The sequence below is a fragment of the Nycticebus coucang genome, chromosome 12, assembly GCF_027406575.1.
Source record: "Nycticebus coucang isolate mNycCou1 chromosome 12, mNycCou1.pri, whole genome shotgun sequence".
Classification (NCBI taxonomy): Eukaryota; Metazoa; Chordata; class Mammalia; order Primates; family Lorisidae; genus Nycticebus; species Nycticebus coucang.
In genome coordinates this window covers 97,227,667-97,250,763 of record NC_069791.1, presented here as the reverse complement: position 1 = coordinate 97,250,763, position 23,097 = coordinate 97,227,667, and the positions used below count along the sequence as shown (strand labels likewise).

The 23,097-nt window shown below is 58.2% G+C and overlaps 4 protein-coding genes across 6 annotated transcripts; 1 reads left to right on the top strand and 3 right to left on the bottom strand.

The window, feature by feature from the left end:
* Positions 1 to 22: 22 nt before the first annotated feature.
* HAGHL (hydroxyacylglutathione hydrolase like) lies at positions 23 to 2,751 on the bottom strand. Of its 2 annotated transcripts, XM_053555429.1 has the most exons (8): positions 2,653 to 2,751; positions 2,117 to 2,268; positions 1,742 to 1,794; positions 1,543 to 1,660; positions 1,358 to 1,466; positions 902 to 1,278; positions 644 to 723; positions 23 to 382 (listed from the first exon to the last, which is right to left on the bottom strand). In XM_053555429.1, exons 2-6 carry the CDS (start codon positions 2,219 to 2,221, stop codon positions 971 to 973), a joined length of 693 nt encoding a protein of 230 aa, XP_053411404.1. In that variant the 5' UTR covers positions 2,222 to 2,268; positions 2,653 to 2,751; the 3' UTR covers positions 23 to 382; positions 644 to 723; positions 902 to 970. The 2 variants fall into 2 exon arrangements, with proteins under 2 accessions (XP_053411404.1, XP_053411405.1); XM_053555430.1 differs by lacking the exon at positions 2,653 to 2,751 and having other exon boundaries at positions 106 to 156; positions 2,117 to 2,415.
* A 188-nt stretch (positions 2,752 to 2,939) lies between these two features.
* CCDC78 (coiled-coil domain containing 78) lies at positions 2,940 to 7,303 on the top strand. The gene is given in 12 exon segments (XM_053555424.1): positions 2,940 to 3,688; positions 3,690 to 3,709; positions 3,711 to 3,837; positions 3,918 to 4,004; positions 4,169 to 4,336; positions 4,578 to 4,666; positions 4,793 to 4,871; positions 4,982 to 5,107; positions 5,401 to 5,588; positions 6,750 to 6,816; positions 6,889 to 6,989; positions 7,110 to 7,303. Coding segments are annotated over 12 exon segments (1,395 nt in total). The 5' UTR covers positions 2,940 to 3,457; the 3' UTR covers positions 7,222 to 7,303.
* Positions 7,304 to 7,305: 2 nt separating this feature from the next.
* On the bottom strand, positions 7,306 to 12,329 carry ANTKMT (adenine nucleotide translocase lysine methyltransferase). Of its 2 annotated transcripts, XM_053555427.1 has the most exons (5): positions 8,672 to 12,327; positions 8,253 to 8,357; positions 8,002 to 8,142; positions 7,757 to 7,807; positions 7,306 to 7,587 (listed from the first exon to the last, which is right to left on the bottom strand). In XM_053555427.1, the coding sequence occupies exons 1-5, from the start codon at positions 8,831 to 8,833 to the stop codon at positions 7,336 to 7,338; spliced, it is 711 nt and encodes a 236-aa protein (XP_053411402.1). In that variant the 5' UTR covers positions 8,834 to 12,327; the 3' UTR covers positions 7,306 to 7,335. The 2 variants fall into 2 exon arrangements, with proteins under 2 accessions (XP_053411402.1, XP_053411403.1); XM_053555428.1 differs by lacking the exon at positions 8,253 to 8,357 and having other exon boundaries at positions 8,672 to 12,329.
* Positions 12,330 to 12,458: 129 nt separating this feature from the next.
* METRN (meteorin, glial cell differentiation regulator) lies at positions 12,459 to 14,869 on the bottom strand. The gene is made up of 4 exons (XM_053555425.1): positions 14,603 to 14,869; positions 13,955 to 14,355; positions 12,982 to 13,041; positions 12,459 to 12,901 (listed from the first exon to the last, which is right to left on the bottom strand). The coding sequence occupies exons 1-4, from the start codon at positions 14,695 to 14,697 to the stop codon at positions 12,492 to 12,494; spliced, it is 966 nt and encodes a 321-aa protein (XP_053411400.1). The 5' UTR covers positions 14,698 to 14,869; the 3' UTR covers positions 12,459 to 12,491.
* Positions 14,870 to 23,097: the final 8,228 nt, after the last annotated feature.

Sequence of the window (23,097 nt, the reverse complement as noted above, 5' to 3'; positions counted from 1 at the left end):
ACGACCCACATGGGTCCCCTGCAAAGAGGCCCTGCTTGTCCACTCCTGAAGTGCCAAAGGCAAAGCCCCTGCATGCTGGCCCTCAAGGCTGGGCTGTCAGCTGGTCAGGGCCTTAGAGGAATGTTCCATAGGTAGCCCTCTCAGAGGTCCAGTTAGCTGGGGGTCACAGGAGGGATGTAGATGAACATTGGCCCACTAAGGCTCCATATGTGGCTCACTTCTGCTGGCTGTGTGTAAGATTCGCCACTGCAGTGCAAGGAGACCCCTTGCCTGTGGCCACAGTGGCTCAGCTGCCCACTCATAGTGCTCCCACTCCCTGCAGAGATCCTCCAGGACTTCAGCCAGGGCCACCTTGCCTATGAACTTTTACACTGGCTCCTTTCTGCAGCGGAGTAGATGCAGTGGGGGATCACTGTGTCGATCACTGCCCATGCCAGGGAAGATCAAGCCTCAGAGAGCACCTAGTGAGTTGCTTTCCCCAGTACCCAGGACACTCAGCCCAATTTTAAATGATTCCCAAACATCTTCCTGAGTATACAAATGACTGCCAAGGAGGCCTCAGGGAGACGCTAGGAAAGGGCATAGGGCCTCCCAAGGTTCAGGTCCCACTCCAGGAAGGCCCAGGGACAATAGCCACACTCACACCACCCTGAGGAAAGGGTTATAGAGCAGCTCCTCGCCCAGAATGGATGGTACTGTAGGCACATCGTCTTCATCCCTTTTCTGGAATGACCACAGGCCTTTGTCACAATTAGGCTTTGTCTAACAGCCCTAGGCAGCTTGGCTCTGGTCAGTGGAGGCTAGTCATGGCTAGCACCCCTCCTGGGTCCTGATATTCAAACCCCAGGAAGATGCCTATCCTCCCCCACCCTCCGATTAAGAAGGGGAAGCATGGGTATACCTTGGCCCAGCACAGCTTGGCTCTCACGTGGTCATTGCAGGGCTCCACTTTGTGCAAACTCTAGGTTGCTCAGTGTGTGCTCAATGCCTTCTGGAGGAGGCAAGTGCTCAGTGTATGTGCAGTACAGCCGAGGCAGGGATGTGGGAAGGCACCCACACTGGCTCTGGCCCCTGCCCCTGGCCCAGTCCACCTTAACTGTTCAGTCATCTTGCACCTTAAGTGCAGGACAGGTGCAGAGTGTACTGCGCGCAGAGCAGGAGCTGGACCCTCAACCGTCTCAGGGAGCAGGGTGCCCAGGGTCTCAGCCAGGCTCTGGTACATCTGCAGAGTGGTGCCCTGCAGGCACCAGCCACAGCCAGCCACCAACAATGTGTCCCCTGGAAGAGGAGGGTTGGTCAGAGAAGATGAGTCGGGGCTAAAGGGAGACAGGATGGGCGAGCTCTGGACTGTGGTTACCTGAGAAAAGGGCAGGTGGGTCCAGGCATTCTTCCTCCCACAGGAAGTAGCTCAAGTGGCTGGAGGTATGACCAGGCATCAGGAGGCAGCGCAAGTGGATGGCCCCAAACTGTGCAGAGGGACAGGCAGACCTGTGAGGCCAGGTGGGCCCAGGTGACTGACCTGACCCAGGGGTGCACACTCACCTGCAGCTCCTCCTCATGCACCAGCCTGTGTGTCAGTGCACAGATGCGCTCATCGGTGCCCATCACCGCCAGACCGGGCCACAGCCCCGCCAGCTCTGCGTTTCCCCGCACTTGGTCCCTGAACATGGGCAAGAGCAAAGTCACATCTGGGTGGGGTGGGAATGGCGTCCTCAAGCCTTGGCATCGCACATGAGCTTACCTGTGGTGGTGGGTGGTCAGAGACACCCCTTCCCGACCCACGATCTTTAGCAGCTGAAAAGGACAGGGAGTTATGATGACACAGTCTGGGTGGCCATCCCCCCTCCATACCGGGATGCCCCAGGCAGGCCTATGGTGACAGGGATTCAGCTGACAACTACTGAGCACCCAGCGCATGCGGAGACAGTAAGGCACCTGAGGATAGCCACCCTCATTTCAGGGAGTCCCAGGATAACTGAGGAACCATAAACGCCAATAATGACCAGAGATCAGAAAATAGGGGACAAGTCTGGTTCTGCCAGGGTGATCAGGGGAGACTCCCAGAGGGCAGCCTAGGCCTGCTGTGGCGCTCCTGCTGCCCACAGTGTGCCCTCACCCTCTTGGGTACAGCCACATCCACTACCACTGCCTCCCGTGTGCGTTCGTCGATGATCAGGTACATGTAGTTGTCCTCAAGCACCGGGATGACTTTGACCTTCATGGTCGCATAACTCAGCCAACGCTCCGCTCTCCACACCTTAGGAAAGGCTATGCGAGGAAGGGTCAGTTCCCACACACACTGAGGGCCCAAAGAGGCCTGCTCCCTGCTCTGGGAACTTTTCCGACCACCGTGTGGAATTCCACGCTCTAGGCCTGAACGGGCCGCGGGTACTTGGCCGGGCCCTCATTACAGTCCCTCCCCTCCCATCCCCACCCCGCCCCTCCCGCAGCCCAGCTGCAGCGCTGTCCACCCACCCCCAGGCCTGGCTCCCTGAAGCCCTGCCCCCACAACCCCCACCCCCCAGGAGTCTGAGCTTTCTCCCAGACCTGCCTGCCCCTCTAGTCCCGCCCCGCCGTTCAAGCCGCAGCAGGCCCCGCCCCACCCCAGCCAGGCCCAGCTCCCGGCAGCCCGGCTGCCCCGCGCCCACTCACCAGCACTGCTGTGCCAACCGCCTGAAATAAGGACTGGCAGAGGCAGGCCTCGCGCCGCAGGTCATTGGGCCTACTCTGAGCGCGGCGCTAAAACCAGGCGCCGCCAACGGCCCCGCCCGCAGACGCACCCCGCCCCTTCTGTTCAGAACCTGCTCGAAGTTGCACCTGACGCGTGGCCGAGGGAGCACGCGTGCCCGATGGGGCATTGCGCTCACATCCGACCCCACAGCGCCTGGAGCTGGGGCACCTCCTCCGGGAAGCCCTCCTAGGGTCCGGCTGACCTAGTCGTGTCCTTATCCCACGTGCCCTCATGGAGCCTCTGCAACCACTCTTCTCAGGCTGCAGGTGGGGCAACCTGTCTAGTCTGCTCACCTGCCAGTCTCAGGCCTCAACCAGCGCCAGGAGGAACATAGCAGGCGTCAAATAGGTGTGCAAATCCACATGGTAGGGCAGGGCACTCTGCGTAGGACAACAGTGACAGCAGCTGCAGCTCCATTAGCATGTGCTGTCCAATCCCACCCCAGACTGGGCACTATGAGGTATTCCTGGCTCCATCTGCACCAGGATTAGGGTAGGGAGTGCGCTGTGCATTCCCAGACGAGGAGATAGGGGCAAGAAAAGATGGGCCGCCATACATGGAAAGAGATGAGAGAGCTTCCCCCAACCTCCACAGCCACTGAACTGCCCTGCCCATGTGGGTGAGGTCCTGTGAGTCTCCTGGGATCCACAGAGACCTTGGCAACAACGCAAACCACCAGGGTTTGTCACAGCAACAGCCACCAGGGAGTCTGAGATTCCTTTTGCTATGGAGCATGCAGCGTCCACAGCCCCTAGGCCAGGGGCTCCACATCAGGCCATTGAGAATGTGAGTTTCCCAGGGTGCTGCTGCTCCTGCCAATGGAGTCAGGGGTCTTCCCTGTCCCCAGAGGCCAAGAGAAGTGCAGGCCCCTGCATCATAGGTCTGACCCTGGCCAGGGGAGGGGCCCAATAGGCTGGTGGAGGGCTTGTGACTCCATGGGCGTGGGGCCACAGCCCAGGCCTGGGACCCACCTGGAGCATCCCCAGGTTGTGCTCCAACCTGAGAACTGGCGGCAAGAAGTTCCTAGGGGCCCCCCAACATGGACCACCAGCCTTGAGACAGAGCTTCTGTCAGATCTTGAGCTGAGTGAGGAGCAGCGGCTGCAGGTGGGTGTGGGTTCCCAGTATTCTGGAGGAGCCCTAGGACATCACCCACAGACATCACCTCTTACCCTGGCCACCCACAGATCTCCAAAGAGCTGGTTGACATTCAGATCACAACCCATCACCTACGAGAACAGCACGAGGCTGAAATCTTCCAGCTGAAGAGTGAGGTGAGCAGTCACATGGGCCCACCTCTGTGCATGGAGGGCAGAGGGGTGCACAGCTAGGACATGGGCTGTACATCAGAGTGTACACACACTTACCTTTTGTGTGTTTCAGCCTGCTCCACGTGTGCTGGCAGACAAGTGACCTACTCATGCTGGTTGTCCCACAGGTCCTTTGGCTGGAAAACCGGGTGCTAGAGCTGGAGCTGCGTGGAGATCATGCCAGCCAGGCGCATGCACCCCCAGCAGAGGCTGACCTAGGGCACCACCAAGCACCAGCCCAAGAGCTCAAGGGCAAATCCCAGAGCCCTAGATGTTCCAACCACCACAGATTCCAGGTCACCATGAGCACATGGAGGGCATAACTAGGTGGGGCCAGCGATGCACAGTGAGACTGGGACCCACTCCTCCAGCCCTCAGCCCTCCCTTTTTACCCCTGAGAATGAGCAGCGGAAGCTGAGGATAGTGTGAGCATGTAGCCACCTAGCCCAGGGTGAGGATGGGGCAGCATGGAGGACCCAGAGCTTGAGGTGTCATCTAGTCAGCCCTGCACAGCGCCCAATCCACTTCTCCCCACAGTTTCAGAGAAACAAGGAGCAGCTGAAGGGAGAAGTGGATGGGGCGCTGGAGCGTCACAAGGTCTGGCAGCAGGTGCTGGAGTCACGCGTGTGAGTAATGGCCTCACCTGCAGAGTGGAGGGCCCAACAGGGTGCAGTACTTGGAGTAGCTGTTCCCAAGAGGCAGGGGGAAATTCTTCCCATGGATCTGGCCAAGCCACACCCCCATGTCTGCAGGGCAGCCCTGAGCTGGCAGCTGCAGGAAGCCCAAGATGAGGCCAGGGCAGCTGGACAGAGACTGGCTGCACAGGCTGTGGTGAGGCCCTACCCTACCCACTTCAAGATCTGGCATGGCAAGCAGAGACCCAACAAGCTCAGTAAAGGTCTACTCCTTAGAACATAGATTGAGGGCCTCCTTTGCCCCAGGTGCTGTCTACCTGCCAGGGCCAGCTTCGCCAAGCTGAGGCTGAGAACTCCCGGCTGCAGCTGCAGCTCAAACAGCTGAACAAGGAGTACACCTTCCGGCTGCAGCACTGTGCTAGAAAGGTGGTGGTGAGCGCTGGTGGGGTGGCCTGTGGTGGGTGGGCAGGAGCCCTGGGAGTCTGAAGAAGCCCAAGCATGGCCTCATTTGCTGGACAGCTTTGGATGGACTCCATGGGCCTGGATGCCTCATTGCCTGGCCTGCTCAGGTGAGGTTGGAGGTCAAAAGGTGGTTCGGAATGTATGGGGGATGTGCCCAAACAAGGACTGCCCTGCCCAACCCCCTGGCAGCCCCTCTCCTGCCCTGGCCCTGCTCTGCTTAGACCAGGCCCCACCCAGCCCTGTCCCCACACCACCCATTCTAGGAGTATGCCAATGGTGCAGGCCAGGCGCCTGTACCCACAGCCCTTCGGACATTCCTGGAGGCCACTCTGGCGGACATTAGGGCGGCACACCACAGCCGTGAGCAACAGCTGGCCCGGGCTGCTCGCACCTACCGCAAGCAGCTAGCGGATCTGAACCATAGGCAAGAGGAACTGCTGGCCTCCCACAGGTGGGCCCTGCCTTGACATGGGCACCTGGGGTAGGGTGGCCCTATGTGACCCAGAGTATGGCATAGTGGGCAGCAGAAGGAGTCCCGCACACTGTGAACACCAACGGGACATCTAGGGCACCTTTGACGCAGCCACCTCAGGTCCCAAGTCACTGTCACTGCTCCTGATCACCATGCCCAGCCACCTGTGGGAGGGTTTGATGAAGTTGGATATGCACCTCCAGAACCTCCGGGCACAGGTACCCCCTCCCTCTTGCCCCATACTGGCCTAGGGTCTGGCACAGAGCCCCTGCACTAACTCCAGGCCTATCCTAGGCTCAGCCAAGCCCCAACCGAGGGCATCTGCCCTATTCAAACCACTGAGGAATCCCCACCACTGTTTAAGCACACATGGTAGGACAGAAGTGGGGACGAACCTCTGGGGACATCAGCACGAGTGCCCTCACCTAGGTGTGAGGGAGATCTGAGGGTGGGCAGAGGGCAGAATGGCTCCAACCCCAGAAGGGGTTGAACATCTTTCATTTTTTACACCAACCTGGCTGCGGGGCAGGAGTTTGGGCACAGCATGAATACAGTGGCCTATCCTGGACTCAGTTCTCTCATTTGGTGTGGGGGACACCAATAATTGCAGAAAGGTGAAGTGGGTGCCATGCCAAGTACCTGCTGGGTGAAGGGGATCTGCCAGGAGTGGGACTGCCCTTGAATGGGAGGGTCAAAGAGCACCTGCCCAAGCAAGGGATACTTCTATTGAGACCTGGGGCACCTAGGATGACAATTGGGTAGGAGCAGGTTGCCTAGTGACCTGCTGGCCCCTGGGCCTGCATATTCCCAACTGTACAGTGGGCAAGGCTCCTAAAGGAGCACCTCCACGTTTGGGGAAACACCCTGAGGGGTGGTTAGCATCCTTTGGCAGTGGGGTCTGAAATGGCTTTGTGGCCTAACTCTCCAAGCAGCCAGTGGGCCCTCTGGGCCTAGACTGCCCTGCCTCCCATTCACCAATGGCTTCAAGGCCTAGGCATGGCCCATAGTGACATGGTAGGCCCCTGACGTCCCAAACTCACTCCCAGCAGATACTACCTAGAGGTTCTGGGAAGCTTGACCCAAGGTCAGCTCCTTGACTGACATGCTGGACTCAAAACCATCTCTTCTCCTGCTTCACAGGCGCCTGAATGCTGCATCCTGGGCCCAGATCCACCAGAAACTCCAGAACTTCTCCCTTGGTACTCAGGTAGGCCTTCCTGGGCCCACCCACACTATGCCCTGACTGTTACTTACACACACACACCACTCCCCATGCTAGGCAGAGCTGGAGCAGGAGAGGGCACAGCTGTTGGTTCGGGCCACAGTAGCTGAGAAGCAACTTTCTGAGCTACAGGAGTATGTGGACCAGCATCTGGGCAGGTAGGCTCTTGGGAAGTGAGCCCAAGTCTGGTTGGGAAGGAAGACAATAGCCATCCCAGACACCAGAGGCAGACCTGTTCATAGCCAGGAAGGTGACTTAAGCCTGGTCTCTCCAAGCAGATACAAACAGGAAATCCTGAGGCTGAGGAAGCTGGCGGATACAAGGAACCCCTGGACAGTTGGGGCCATGCCCCCAGCCAAACCCCAACATCTAAGGACATGCAGCCACTAGCTGGTCTTCCAGTGAGCACAGAGCAGACTCCTTTGCAGCCAACATGGAGCCCTCCCACCCAACCCTCTGCAAAACAAGAGTCAGTAGAATACAGGGTCTTTATTGTGTCTGAAATTAGCCAGCCTGAGAAACAGGGGCCCCAGGAACCAAGATGGAACCAGGTTCTGGGCCAACCGTGATTGGCATGCCCCAAGAGGAGATGGCTTCCCCAGTCAACCCACTACCACAGATGTCATAGGCCCAGACTCTGTCCACACCCTCGCCCACCACAGCCACAGGCTTCCAGGTGGGGAGAGGAAAGCGCCCAGAGACCACCCGGGCACCTGGGGGCAGCTCTGCCTGCAGCTTGTCCTCCAGGAGTGGGAGCTGTGGGAGAGAACAGTAGAGAGGAGGGGGCCACAGACAGGCAGAAAACAGCTGCCCACACCTAGCCTTCCCAGGTCTGGCATCCATGCTGGGCTGGCCCCCAGGCCTCAGAAGCAAACATACTGAAATGGAGCCTAGTCCCAGTGGGGCTAGCAAACCCCAGACATACCACGCTGGGGGCCAGGAACACAGACACGTTGTGGCAGTCCCTCAGGCTCACCTGTGGAGAGAGAAGGTCACCCCAGCAGGGAGAGGTCTGGTGGGTATGGAGTCCCTGTAGCTTCAGAGTCCCAGCCCCAGCCCACTCACCCAGGTGTCAAGGAGACCTTGGGCTGTCAGTAGGATGGCCAAGCCAGAACTGAAGTGTGGCAATCAGGTGTGGAATCTTTGAGGGTCCAGGACTCCCCAGGTTACCTTCCAAAAGTCCTCACGGCGGTAGCAGAGACTGCCAACACAGCCAGCCCTCCAGGCATGCAGTCGTGCCAGCGCCACCAGCCATGGGTTCAGTTCATAGCCCACAGCCGGGCGGAGGCCACACTTGTGGGCAGCCAATACCTGTGGACACCAAGAACATGTGGGACAAAAATGTGGAGGACAATACCCACGGGAAGGGACTGCGATCACACACACACACACACACACACACACGTGCGCGCGCGCCTTACAACCCTGCCGTCGCCGGAGCCCAGATCCACCATTTTTCCAGAGCGGCCTCGCAGCAGCGACAACACATGCTCGACCTGCCGCGCGCTGGCACCAACGTAGGGCACCTGGGCAAGGAAGTGAGTGGGCAGGGAAGGCTGGAGTCCATTGGCCACTCCCGCCGCTCCCAGAGCCCGTCCTGAATCAGCCAGGGAAGGGCGGGATTCACCTCCTCGGCTTCTTTTCTTAGCCAACTTTCCTGCCACAGATGGGAAAGTACCAACCCCCGCCCAGTACCTGAGTGGCAGCCACCCTTCCCTCACGCCTCAGACCCGCCCCTGCCCCGACTAGTTCCATCCCGGACTCAGCCCTCACCGCCCCCGCCCCCGCCATACGCACAGCCCCAGCCTGGACCTGCTGCCTCTGCACACCCGCTCCGCACCTGCAGCCGCAGAGGCACGCGGCGGAAACCTGGCTGTAGCAGCAGCGCCCAGGTCACGTAAGCCACCAGGCCTGAGCCTGCCGCCAGCTGCAGCAGCTCGAGCGCTCCCAGCCGCCGCTCGCGCAGCTCCGTCAACGCCTCGGCCGGGTCATCCTGTTCCATGGCTGCGGGACACGCGGCTCGGGGTCTTTAGCCCTAGGGTCGCTCCCCCACTAGGGTCTGAGACCCTCACGCCTCGGCCCGGAGGTAGGGGCGTGCCGTAGCCGACCTGCCCGGTGCCTCCCGCAGGCTGTGGCTAGACACCGGAAGTTGCCGGTGCGTAGCTGGTTCGACTCCGCCTCAGCTCCCCTCCCGCGGGTTCCGTGTGAGCGACGACCCTGGCAGGCTTTACCCCACCTTTTCCTGACTGAACCCTGCGACAGTCGGCTCCGTCGGCCTACTCTGTGGACGGACGGTTATTTAGGGCCTGTTCTGAGCTCTAGAGACCCCTGGGAGGGGACAGACGGGCCCTGCCGCCGTGGAACGCACATCCTAGTTCTGGGAGACGCGTTGCCTCTGACAGTCTCACGGGCTAGAGGCCCGAGGGAAAGCGGGCTGCGAGTTGAAGGTCTGGCCGTGGGAGGAGGTTGCCCAGAGATTATGGGTCCTGTTGAGGCTGGAGGGCGTCCTGGTCCTAGAACCAGCTGGAAGCTTGTGCTCTGTGTCTAGAGCCCTGGGGATCAAGCTCAGAAGGCAGAAGGCAAGGCGCTCACTAGGAGTGGGACAGTGTCCAGGCCCTGGGTCACAGCCAGCCCCCGTGACTCTGCCTCGGGAAAGCGGTGGGGGCTCCACTGACCCGGACGCCAGGAAAGCCAGCCAAATCCAGGGAGGACACCCTTCCGGTTCCCTCCCACAGCTGAAGAGGATTAGCCCAGTGGGCGGCGAATGGATGAAGCTCTGGGGTCCGAAGGAAAGGACCAAGGACGATGAGTTAGCAAAGAGAGATATAGCAGGCGGCCTTGACAGATGCAGGCGCTAACGAACGTGGGAGGGGAGACGGATGTGACAGGTGTGGGGGGGCACTGGAAGCTAACCCAGTTGTGGGGGCAGAAGATAGAACCCCAGGAACCAGAGAAATCACCTTTCTTTTCCAGAAAACAAAAAAGATTGAGGAGTTCCTGGAGGTGACATTGTGAAGCCTGGGGGTTGGGGAGGTAAGTGGAGGGACAGAGCCTTGCATAAGCAGCTGGGCCATGGCCACTGCCTGGTGAATGCTGGGGATTTGCCTATGCACATGTCCTGGTCTGGCTCCTTCACAGCCACCAGGGCTCTGGTGAGGAGCCCCAACAGGTATGGAAGCTTCTTCCATACAGAGTAAGTATGCCCAAGACCACTACCCTGTCTCCTATGTGCAGTGTCTCAAGTGCCACCTGCACATTGATCCCCACCCACCTAACCAGCCCTGAAAAACAGATGTTCCTGGGTGGCAAGAAAGTCTTTTGCACTGGGGAGGAGGCAGCCAGGCTCACCCAGATCAGAATGTCCTATCTTCTGGGGGGGGGGGAGAGGGTCTGTGACGGGGCCCTCCCCAGAAAGGGAGGCTGTGAACTGAGCTGTAGGCAGGGGTGCTTAAGCAGCACCCATTCCTGTCAGTGGCTCCACGCATTATTCCCTCCCAGTGCCTGCAGCCACACCTATAAGGCACTCAAAAAAAACTTGTTTAATGAATGAATCCACCTAACAGACCTGCTAGCATACACACCCCTCTTCTCTCTTACATTCACACCACACACTCTGCTCCTCAGCCCCTGGGCACTCAGCAGCCAGGTGCATACCTGTGAGTCAGCACACACCTGGAGCTGTGTCTGATTAACAAGGGCCCTCTGGCCAGCTCCTGTAACTCCAGTCCATGTGCTCACCCACACATGTTCCCTGTCTCCCCTCCCACTTTGGCCACTGGTCCCCAGGGCAGGCATGAAGCCCCAGCCCAACCACAACCACTACTGACTTTTGTGTCCTGTGAGAATGCTGATTGCAAAGCCAGCACTTTGCCAGGGAGACTTTGTGTGTGAGAGGTCTGGTGCTTCTTGGGGCAGGTAAGTGGAGGCCAGGATACACCCAGGGTATCTGCCCAGCATGTTTCTGAACAGGTGTACTGGGAGGCAGTCCGTAGCCACCAGGGGAGGAGCTGTAGGCAGCTGGCTGGTGCTGCAGGTAAAGATGCTACTCAGCCCTGGTGGGGAAACCTCTCAAGGAAGGAGAGAAGGAGTAGCCAGAGAACACACCAGCTTCCTCTTCCTCTGGTCTGTGGAGGTTGGGGCAGGGCAGACAGTCCAGGGAATGGTCCGAGTGTTACTGGTCCGCTGGTCCAGCTCTCCAGTGAGGAGTGTGGATGATGAGAAGGAAAGGGCAACCATCTGAGCACTCCATGGTTGGGACTTTAGAGAAATTAGAGGAAGCATCAGGGACCCTACAGAGGGGCAGTTGGAGGAAACCTGGCAGCGCCTGCTATCCAGGGAAGCTACACTTCCCACGAGTACTCCTGTCATCCCCTACAAGAGGCAAGTGGTCTGCATACCCGCATGTGTGTGCAGCAGTAAGACAAGTCACCCATGGAAGTTCCAGGACAGCGCTGGAGGTGACCCACCATGCATGCTCCCAGGGCTAGCTGCCTAAGTTGGCTGAATCTGGAGGAAGGACCTTGTTTGTGGGCCCTATACAGACTGTCCCTTTTCCAGGCTCAGCTCTTTGTCTGAAGATGAAGGATTCATCAGGTCTGGGCCTGGGCAGGGCCTCCACCCTCTGCCCTCTGCCCCACCCCTGACCCTTTCCCCAGTGAGGGCAGACAAGCAAGGATGGAAAAGCAGCACTGGCACTCACTTGGCCCAGAGGGCCCCTAGCATTTGAGCTCTGGCTCTCTCTTTCCCAGGAGCTGAGGGGTTGGGGTGAGAGGAATCAGATGATCTGGGGCAACCTTGCACACCCCCACTCCCACCCAAGGCTTTCAGCCCTAAGGCCTCTAGTTTTGTCTGTACCAAACCTCACTGGCCCTTTATGTGGCAGAGATGCCGCCAAGGAGGAAGGCAGAAGGCGGAGACTGCAACAATGGGGCCAGTGGCGGGAACAGTCCTTAGAGGCCCCATTGTGCACCCTGCCCACTGGAAATGGGCAATAGGCAGGACCCCACAGAGGAGACCCCACACCCTGTGGGCTCCTTGCCATGTCTGGATGCTCAGCACGTTGTAGGGGCCTGCAGACAGAGGGGCCCATTCTTTCCCCAAGGCAGGACAGGGCCCAGGATGACTACTGTCAGGGACAGTGAGGGAAGGTGGCACCCTGCCAAACTGCAACCCCTTCGCTCACAGGCCTGGCACAGAGCTAGCAGAGGTGTCTGCCTGCCCATACCCCGCCCACCTCAGCCTTAGGGATTATGGCCCTCTTTCCACCCCTGCTGGGCCCTAGCACCTGGACATTAGGGGCACATGGCAGCCAGTGATTAAGCCAGGGACAGCAGGTAAGATCTAGGCAGAATGGAGTAGGCCAGGGCAGCAGGACCAAAGCTCTTGGGGGTTCCCCTGCATGTTCCCCAAAGCAGCTGAGCCCCTAGCGGGATCTGGGTGTAGCTCCTCCTCAAACCTGCTCTCCCACCCACTAGCTGGAACAAGGAACTGTCCCAGCTCCCCCCGTCCCCAGCCTCAGTCTACCCTGTGAAGCTGAAATTGGAGCAGTCCTCACAGCTGAGAGAAGACAGAATGCACTGAGGCAGATCCAGGGCTGGGCTGGACACAGGAGACCAGATCTGTGCCACTAATGTAATCAAAGTTGTTATTGATTATCCCCATCACCTCAGCAGTGGGTACTGTGGTGCCCTCTCCACCTTCCCTCCCAGCATCCCACCCAAAGGAGGATCCAGCTGGTAGCTATTCCCAGGCCCCTCATGCAGCGCCACCTCACAGGGGTGGAGGTGGGCCGCATGGGCAGCTGCATAGGCACGGCTGAACTCCTGGAATCGGGGGGCACAGCCCAGCCAGGCCTCACCAAAGTGGCTCCAGCCCATAAAGAGGAAGGTGCCCGGGCCAGGGCGGACACCACAGCGTAGGGGGGTACGAATGGAAGCCTGCCCCTGGCCCCCAGAGCCCCCTGCCTGGAATAGTGGCAGTGTCTGGCGGAGGACACGGGAAGCCGCCACAGTGATGACAGACTCCTGCAGCTCCATGTCGTGGGTGACCCCATGGATGGTCCCATGAATTACTGTGGGGAGACACATTGTCCACTAATGGACATGCAGGGGAGGACAGGCTCCAGGCTTCCCCCATAGTGAGGACACTCACCAAAGTCGCTGGTGCATGCAGCCAGGAGGAGCTCAGCATTGCTGCAGGGTCTGCAGCCACCTAGTATGCAGAAAAGTTGTGAGCACAGGAAATCACTCTCACCCTCATCCTCTGGGTTCCACTCCAGACCTCCCAGCAGCAGGTAGAAGGGAGCTGGCCAGCAAGCAGACCTTCCTCTCAGGGCCTGGTAGTACCTAGGGGGCACTACCCTAGGTCACCTGCATATGGGGTGTGCCCTTGCAGGCATGAGCCCATACCATGCAAATGTACAGACTCAAGCCTGGGGCTGTGCCTAGCAATCAGGTGTCCCAATACACACTTTTGGAACACATCTGACGAATGCAGACCAATGTCTGGAAGCCTCTGTGGTCTCCCAGCACTATCTCCTGGGCCTTAAGAATACCAGCCCACCTAGGGTGCCAGGAGATCAGGGAGGGACTCTGTCCTAAGGCCAGTGAGAGCCCATCCTCTGCAGGGTCAGAATCCAAGCTCCAGGAGAGCAAAGAGCTCGGCCTGGTGCCCCGTAGGGAGGAGGGGCAGCATCTCCATGGTGACTGGGCCGCACACTGGACTTTTGTTGGTTGGGCTGGGGGAGGGGACAGAGGTCACTGCTGGGCCAGCTTTGGCCAGAGGCTTTGATTCTGCCCCCACCATTGCCTCTCCCCAACCCTTCAGGAACCAGATGCCCAGAAGTGGACCCGCCTGCCCTCCCCTTCCCTCCATTCTGCCTCTGCCAACTCCTTCACTCAGATGCATCACCAGGAGGGAAGGAATGGAGGGCCAGTCCACCCCCACCCATTTCAGACCTGTCCTGGCACTGCCACTTCCTAGCTGTGTGGCCTTTGACAAGCTCATTTGATCTTTGGCCTCAGTTTTTCCTTCTGTGAAGTAGGGGCAGCAACACCCCCGCGCCAAGCCCAGGTAGAGTCCCAGTGCATGACTGCCAGCCGGTCCCCATCCAGACATCACTCACCGTCCACACCAAGACCATGGGCCTGCGGAGGCAGCTCTGGACGCCCGTCCTCGCGCAGCTCAAAGCGGAAGGCAGCCACCCGGCGGCTGATGTCCGGGTGCGGCGTGGCCTGCAGAAAGAGGGCCCGGCGCTCGCCGGGACCCCAGCGCACGCAGCGGCCTCCTGCCGCGCCTGGGCCCTCCGCTAGCATCAGCTCCAGAGAGCCGCGCGCCCGCTCCGCGAAGACCTGAGCGCCCGCGAAGGGCCGTGCCGGCCGCAGGCAGGCGATGCTGGGCCGCGCGCCGGGGTCGTGGCTACCCAGGGTCAGGCGCAGTGCCCCGGCCGGGTACAGCCACTCGATCGCTCCCTCTGCACAGGCCAGGGCCAACTGCCCCACGCTGCCGGGTTCCTGGGTCAGGCCGCTAGGGAAAGGACGGGCGGCGCTGAGGCGGGCGGCACGTGTCCCCTCCCGGTGCAGGCCCCCGCACTCCCTCCCCACAACCACTAACAACTGCGTTCCGGTTGTGGAGGAAATTGAGGCCCAGCGTTCTCTGGACAGTACACCCGCCATCCCACAGCGCGAGAGAACACCGTCCCCAGTGCTCCTTAAGAGTAGCGCTCAGTCCAGGCGGAGGGGGTAGCGGGCGTGGGGCTCTTTGCCGGCCATACCTGCCCCTCCAGCTGCAGCGGTCCCCCGAGTAGCCGGCGCGGGCGGCGGCCAGGAGGCCACAGCAGAGCGCGCAGAACAGCACCGGGGGCGGCATGATGCGCAAGGATTAGCCGGGCTGTCGGGGGTCTGGGGTCTCAATCAATGCCCCGGCAGGACCGGGTCGGGGGCGGCGGCCGCCGGCCCCGGGGTCGCCCCCACCGCCCACGGCCACTCTGCCAGCCTCACAGCCCCGCGCCGGGCAGCCCTGGAGTGGCCGGGGGGCGGGGCGGGGCAGCACTGGGGCCAATGACGGAGCTGCCCGGAACTTTCCGCCAATCGCAGCGGTGCCGGCGGGGGCGGGTCTGCGGCCAGAATCCGGGCGCGCGGAGGAGGAGGGTCCTGCATCCTGGCCGGGTGGGGAGGCGGCTCGGCTGCGGAACTCGCCTCCAGGGTCGGCCAGTATTCCCGGAACTTTGGAGCCCTTGATGAGGTTGAGGATTGGTGTCCACTGGAATCTCGAGAGGAAGGCTGGCTTGCTTAGGGTGGCACTGCTACGTCCCCTGGTTGGGCAGCGGTGGCTGGTGCTTTATAAGAGCGGGAGTTGGATTTTTTGCTCATATTCCTCCCAATGAGGTCCTGCTGAGCCTTCCCCCAGCGGCCGCCTCTCCAGAAGGCAGCTGGTACCCCAGGGGAGAGGGGTCATTACTCCAGTGCTGGTCTCTGGGCCAGACCTGGGGCTGTGTGTGGACTACCTTGACTGCAGCAGCCTGGTGGAGGTTAGATCTTTCTGCAACACCCCTTTCTCAGACCCATGCTGACTCCATGCTGAAGTGAATGAGCCAGTGAAGGGTGCTCTGGAGCAGCCCCGGCATCCTGACAGGCCACACTGATTGGATGGCCCAAGTGTGAACCTGAGAGCTGAGCAGGTCTTCCCTGCATCCAGCTGAGTTTGGCCCTAGGGGAGGGTGTGGGGAGAGGTGGCCAGATGGAAATGGGGAAGGAAAGGGGGCATCAGAAAGCTTTAGTCAAGGCCCTGGGGACGGAGCTCTTGACAACCTGGTGAAACCCCAGGGCATGGGGTCGGCGGGGGGGGCACAGCTCAGGTCATAGAAGGCTGAAGGCACAAACCAAGGGTCCAACCACACAATGAAGCCCTTTGGGTCACTGCTAGCTTTACTAGGCTCTGCAGGAACCAGCTTGTGGGTGTGACCACTCCAAGATTTGTGCAGCATGTGGTTGTGACCACTCCATTTCCCTCCCCTTCAGCCCTTCTGCTGCTTCTGGGCCTGAAGCTCATGGTGGACAGATGAGGTCAGAAGGCCTCAGTAGTAGGAGAGGATTGAATTCCATTGCCAGATCTAAGAGGGCTCAGCTGGCCCTTTGCTCTGGGTAAGGTGCGGCTCAGAGCCAGGCATCACAATAACTAAAAGTGGAAACAGCCTAAGCACCTATGGGGGGTGGAGGGTGGCTCATATCTGTAATCCCAGCACTCTGGCTGAGATGGGTGGATTGCATGAGCTCAGGAGTTTGAGACCAGCTTGAGCAAGAGTGAGATTCCATCTCTACTAAAAATAGAAAAATTAGTTGGGCATGGTGGTGGGCAGCTACTTGGGAGGCTGAGGCAGGAGAATCACTTGAACCCAGGAATTTAATGTTGCTGTGAGCTATAATGCCCCAGCACTCTAGCCTGGGGCAACAGAGTGAAACTCAAAAAAAAGCAAGCAGGGCAGTGCCTGTGGCTCATGGAGTAGGACACCGGCCCCATGCACTGGGGGTGGTGGGTTCAAGCCCAGCCCCAGCCAAAACTGAAAAAAAAAAAAAAAAAGCAAGCAGATGTAGTTTGTCCATGCAAAGGGTCATTATTTAGTCATAAAAAGAAATGAAATTCTGGGTTGGCACCTATAACTCAGCAGCTAGGGCACCAGCCACATACACTGGAGCTGAAGGGTTCGAACACAGCCAAGGCCTGCCAAACAACGACAACTACAACCAAAAAATAGCCCAGTATTGTGGCATGCACCTATAGTCCCAGCTACTTGGGAGGCTGAGGCAAGAGAATTGCTTAAACCCAAGAGTTTGAAGTTGCTGTGAGCTGTGACACCACAGCACTCTACTCAGGGCAACAGCTTGAAACTGTCTCAAAAAAGAAGTTCTGACACATGCTATGATACTGATGAACCTTGAGGACATGATGCTAAGTAAAGTAAGATAAGTCACAAAAAGTTAAATGCTGCATGACTTCTCTTGAGACCCCTAGAGTTGTCAAACTCCTAGAGGCAGAAAGAGTGAAATGTGTTTGCCAGGCCACAGGGGTGGGAGAATGGGGCATTAGGGTTTAATGGGTATAGTTAGTTTCTTTTTTGTTGTTGTTGCAATTTGGCCAGGGTCAGGTTTGAACCCACCACCCTCTGTATATGGGGCTGGCGCCCTACCCACTGAGCCACAGGCGCCACCCTTTCTTTTTTTGAGACAGTCTCAGTCTGTTGCCCAGGGTAGAGTACCATGGCATCATAACTTATAGCAACCTCAAACTCTTGGACTCAAGCAATCCTCTTGCCTCAGCCTCCAGAGTAGCTGGGACTATAGGCACCCAGCACAGTGCCCAGCTGGTTTTCTTCTTGGTAAAGACTGGGTCTCCCTCTTACTCAGGCTGGTCTCAAACTCCTGAGCTCAAGCAATCCTCAGGCCTCGATCTCCCGGAGTGCTAGGACACAGGTGTGAGCCATCATGCCTGGCCTAATAGGTATAGTTTGAATTTGAATGTACTTAACATTGCTGAACTGTGGGCTTAAAAATACTTAAAATAGGGTGGCACCTGTGGCTCAGTGAGTAGGGTGCCGGCCCCATATACTGAGGGTGGCGGGTTCAAACCCAGCCCCCGCTGAACTGCAACCAAAAAATAGCCGGGCGTTGTGGCGGGTGCCTGTGATCCCAGCTGCTTGGAAGGCTGAGGCAGGAGAATAGCGGAAGCCCAAGAGCTCGAGGTTGCTGTGAGTCCTGTGACATCATGGCACTCTACTGAAGGCGGTAAAGTGAGACTCTGCCTCTACAAAAAAAAAAAATACTTAAAATAGTAAATTTTATTATGTGTATTTATTTTATTTTTTTTTTGTAGAGACAGAGTCTCACTGTATGGCCCTCAGGTAGAGTGCCGTGGCGTCACATGGCTCACAGCAACCTCTAACTCTTGGGCTTACCGATTCTCTTGCCTCAGCCTCCCAAGCAGCTGGGACTACAGGCGCCCGCCACAACGCCCGGCTATTTTTTTTGTTGCAGTTCAGCCGGGGCTGGGTTTGAACCCGCCACCCTTGGCATATGGGGCCGGCGCCCTACTCACTGAGCCACAGGCGCCGCCCTATTATGTGTATTTTACCATAATTAAAAATCGAAAGTACACTTGGCCTAAAGCTGGGCACATAGCAGGCAAATGAGGCACTCACACAAGGAAGGGGAAGGGCACCCAGGTCAGCTGCCACAGCTGCTGCTCTGAAGTCTGTAAGGCCACTTCTTTTTTTTTTTTTTTTTTGTAGAGACAGAGTCTCACTGTACCGCCCTCGGGTAGAGTGCCGTGGCGTCACACGGCTCACAGCAACTTCTAACTCTTGGGCTTACGCGATTCTCTTGCCTCAGCCTCCAGAGCAGCTGGGACTACAGGCGCCCGCCACAACGCCAGGTTATTTTTTTGTGGTTGTTGTTGCAGTTTGGCCAGGGCTGGGTTTGAACCCACCACCATCGGCACATGGGGCCGGCGCCCTACTCACTGAGCCATAGGCGCCGCCCTGTAAGGCCACTTCTTGGCGGTCACTGGGACAACAGCCCAGCCCCAACCTGTAAGGCAGACAGCAGGCTTCTTGCGCCCTCTGGTGGTAGTGTGAGAAGTCAGCCTTGCAAAATTCCACTGCAGCCCTCTGGCCCAAGACCTGGTGCCTGTGGGTTCCAGGGAGGGGTTGGGGGGAGTGATTTTTGTCTGGAAGGGGCCCTGAGCCATCTCTGCAACATGGAGCTTGCTGCCTCCTCTACCAGCCTTGTCTTTGAGGCTGTCATCCGCAGGAGACCACTTCTCTCAGCTCCTGGCCCTACCCAGGAGAGCTCCTGGTATCTTTTAGGGCTTTGTTACCAATGGGACAGGGAGACAAGAAGACCATGTCTAGCAGTTATAGTCCCAGGATGTGAGACACCTGGTGCAGGTGCTCAGTAAATATCTGGAAGATGAGTGAATGGATGAATTTAAGTAACTCCTTGACTGCCTATGCTCACTTGGGGATCCCCTTGAGGACCCTCACCTCCCTGAAACCCCAAAAAGGTGCTTGCCTCCATTCCCACCCAAGAAAAAACAAGAATGAGAGCAGCAGGAGGGACTCAGGTCAGACAAAAGGAAGAGCTACCTGCAGGGTATGGAAGCTACCTGCAGCTTCAGGAAGTTGAAACATGGTGTTTGGGAGGTGGCTGGCCCCTCTAGGAGAGTGCAGAGACCACAGTGATTGTCTCCCACAGACTGCAGCTCTGCCTGGCCTTGGCCAAGCAAACATTCACCAAAGCCCCTTGGCCCAAAAAGCCAAAGAGGGTGGCCAGCATGAGAGCCTGTCCTGAAACCTGAGACTTGGTTTCTACCCCTGGCTTCCCCAGAGGGACTTTGAAGGTGCTGGAAGTGGAGGAAATGAAGACTTCAGTCATTGCCACATGTATCAACCTGCATGCTGACCACCTCCAGCCATTGCACTTTCCCTCCAAAACACAGGTCCTGTACTCACTGGAACACATTCTGATGACACTCACCATGAACACTGGCTTTGACCTCTCACCCAGCTTGACCTACAAAGTCTTGTGGTACTCCTGGACCCCATCAGGGACATGTTCTTACCTCCCAGGCAGCCTGCATAACCTCTGGTTCACCTCCACCTGCCACCTGCTGTCCTCCCCACCACACCTCCAGATCTGCCTTGCCCACCTACAGGGCTGACCTCAGGGGAGGCAGCAAGATTGCTATCTTGGGGATATTTTTCTCCCTTTACTGAGGAATCCATCCCCCCATACCTTGCATCTCCTTAAGGAGCTGAAAATGCAGCTGCCGATTGATTTACTGCTGAGCTAAAAATAACTGCCAGGCTCCAGCCAGGCCCTGGAAAATACCCCATTGCTAGGAGACAGCGTTACTGGGAGACTGCCATCGCTAGGCGACGCGTGCTCCTGTGGTGACAGCTGGGCCCTGAGTCATCCTCAGCCTTGACAGGGGGTGGGCCAGCAGGGAGCACAGGCCAGAAGGCATTAAAAAGAGTTCCCCACCCATGGCCCTCATGGTCCCTGAAGCTTCAAGCTTCTCACAGCTGTGGGCACCTCACTCTGGCCTCTGAATGGCCAGGACAGCCAACACACCCACAGCCTCATAGTGGCAGTCCCCAGGCACTCTCCAGCCTCTGCTTCTGGGCTGGAGTGGGGCAGTGGGGGCATATGGTCCATCTGGCCCCAAGAAGAATCAATTTGCTCCCCAGTACGGGGCTCTCAGCAATGGTGCTGTGCTGATACCTTCAGGGTGTCCCCCTTTAGGCACTAGACCCATTTCCCAGGATGGCCTCAGTGGGGGGAAATGCCTACCTAGGGCCCATATGCCCACACAGAGTCCCCAAAGAAATGCCTGAGGACCTCCTATGATGAGTCCCAGAGTCATGTGGGGTATGACTTCCACCAAATGTGACCCTAGCTGCCCTTCATAGCTCCAAAGGTGTCAGGGTGAGATGTACCAGCAGACTCTGGTCCTCACTCGCCCATGACTCCAGAGATGGAACCCTCAAACACCCTAGACAGGAGACTCCTCCATGCTCAGGCATCAAGGCAAGGGCTGCTCCAGGTGAGGGTGCTCCAGATGAACGTTCTGCAGATGAGGGATGCTTCAGGTAAAGGTGCTCCAGGTGAGAGATACTCCAGGTGAGGGTGCTCCAAGCTCAGTGTTCACTCCCCCATGACAGAGCCTGGTAGAGTGCCATGGCATCACAGCTCACAGCAACCTCCAACTCCTAGGCTCAAGCGATTCTCCTGCCTCTGCCTCCCAAGTAGCTGGGACTACAGGCACCTGCCACAACACTCGGCTATTTTTTGGTTGCAGCCGTCATTGTTGTTTGGCGGGCCGGGGCTGGATTTGAACCCGCCAGCTCAGGTGTATGTGGCTGGCGCCTTAACCGCTTGAGCCACAGGCGCCAAGCCTTAAGTGATTCTTTTGCCTCAGCCTCCCAAGTAGCTGGGATTACAGGCACCCACCACAACACCCGCCTATATTTTTTTGTTGTTGTTGTAGTTGTCATTGTTGTTTAGCAGGCCCGGGCCATATTTGGACCCACCAGCACCAGTGTATGTGGCTGGCACCATAACTACTGAGCTACGGGCACCAAGCCTCAAAAAATTTATTTTAAAAATGCTGCAGTTGGTGACCTCTCTGCTTGCACACTTGCTTCTGCCCTCATCCAGCACATTTGTTGAATGCCTATATGTGCTGAATCCTAGGTTAGGTGGCAGAGACAGCATAGTGGAGAACCTACCCTGGCCTTCAGTGGGTGCAGTCAACCAGCAGCTAATTCAAACAGGCTGAAAAAGGAAGGTAAGGACACTGATTTGTGGCTCTGTCCACCTGGAAGGAAGGGGCCGTAGGGGAGAATATATGAGCCAAGATCTGAGGGGCAAGTAGAGGCATCCAGGTGCAGGTGGCAAAGGGGTGCCCCAGGCAAGGAACCAGGGGATAGGAGTGCTCCAGGTGAAAGTGCTACAGGTGAGGGTGGAAGCACTTGCCTGGCTCTGAGGAAAGTTGATGTAGCTAAAGCTCCAAGAGCAAGGGGCCAGGTGTGGGGTGAAGCTGTGGGCAGCAGTACACTGCTGTGCAGACTGCAGCAAGGGGTAGACAGAATCCTGGGAAAGACAGGACCATGGCAGAATTGTAAAATAAACCCCCTGCACTCTGGGGAGAGCAGGTGTTGGAAGAGGGGTGGAGAGACCGGTGTGGAGGTAGCAGCCAATAGCCATGGAGGAGAGAGACACAGACAAGTGTCTGGCAGAGAGAGAGGAGACACAGGTGGAGAGAAGTAGGTGAATCCACAAGCATGGAAGAGGTAAAGGAGGCCTCTACGGCAGCATTTCTCTGTTTCTCTGGCTGGGCACTACTTGCTCTTCTTCAAGGACAGGGCTGGCTTATCAGGGCCCCTGGTAGGGTAGCATGACCCAAATGCCATTGAGTGTCCTGGTGTCCCTCACCCACACATGGTGAGGCACCTCAGCTGGGGCACCTGAACTCAACACAGCACAACTTGTTCTCTGCCTGAGGCCCTGGCACCTGCTGAGGGCCAAGAGCCCCCAAAGTGTAAGGTGAAACCCTCCTACCAGTCATAATGCACACCTACACACAGGAGGTGGTGGCTGCTGCGGAAAGGCTAGCCTGCCAGACCCAAGCACCAGAGATGACTGGGCAGGTTGGATGGCTACCCTCCTGTCATCCCAACTATCTTCTCAGGGGTCCTTCTGTCTGCCGGCTCCAAGCTATCTTCTTTGATCAGTATCAGGGCACAGAGTAAGACTGTGAGTCTTTGATCACTGCCCCCAGCTGCTGCAGGTTGAACCCAGTGCCTCACCCCCCACAGCAAGAACAGCATTCCCCCTCCAGGCAGCAGGGGTCCAGCTAGCCTGGCTTCCCCTCCATGCTGACCCTGGACAACAGCCCCATGGGGCCTTGCTTCCCATCAAGACACTGCAAACACCAGCTGGTCTCATTTCTGTTAAGATTCTCAGGGAACCTCACTCTCAGCCCTGTGACTCTTCCCTGATGCAAAGACCCCAGTCTGCTCTCCCCATACCTGGTCCCTCTGCTGTCCTTGCTCCCAGGTGACCCCAGGATGGGGTGCTGCTAGCCTCCATCCTCCTGCCCTGAGCCTGGGTCTCCAGGAACCCTGACAGTGTTCTCCACAGGGACCCAGCCTGCCTTGGGCTGCTGAAGGTTGCCACCCCCTGGCCTCCAGTTTATTCCAGAGGGAACATGCCAGGTTCCTTAAGACCTTGAGGCCTTTGCACATTCCTTCCCGAGCCATTCCTCCCTCTCACCGTTGTGGTCTCTCCCCAAGTGTAACAAACACCCTCAGGAGCCTCCAACACCACCCTGGAAAGGCCACCATCAGGAGCCTTTTCGTACTTTCATTGCCACTCTCTGAAACGATCTATTTAATCCCTTGTTTTCTCAGCTCTGCGGGTGTGCAAATGTCTCCGCTGAGGGGTTCCCGGGCCTGGCAGACAGTGCGCAGGGGATGTGAAAACTGTGCAGGGGCCTGGCCACGGCGTGGCGGGAGGGTACAGAGGGTGGAGGGGTCTGACCTGCCCTCCTCCTCTGGGCCGGGCCTGCCCTTCCTCGCCCCGGCAGGTGGCGCCCAGGGCCAAGACGAGCCGTGCTGGCCCTCATCTCCAAGGAGCCTGCGCTCCTGAGCTAGCGGCAGGAGCCTGGGGGCCTGACTCCTCCTCTGCTCTCAGCCTTCGGGTCGCCACCACT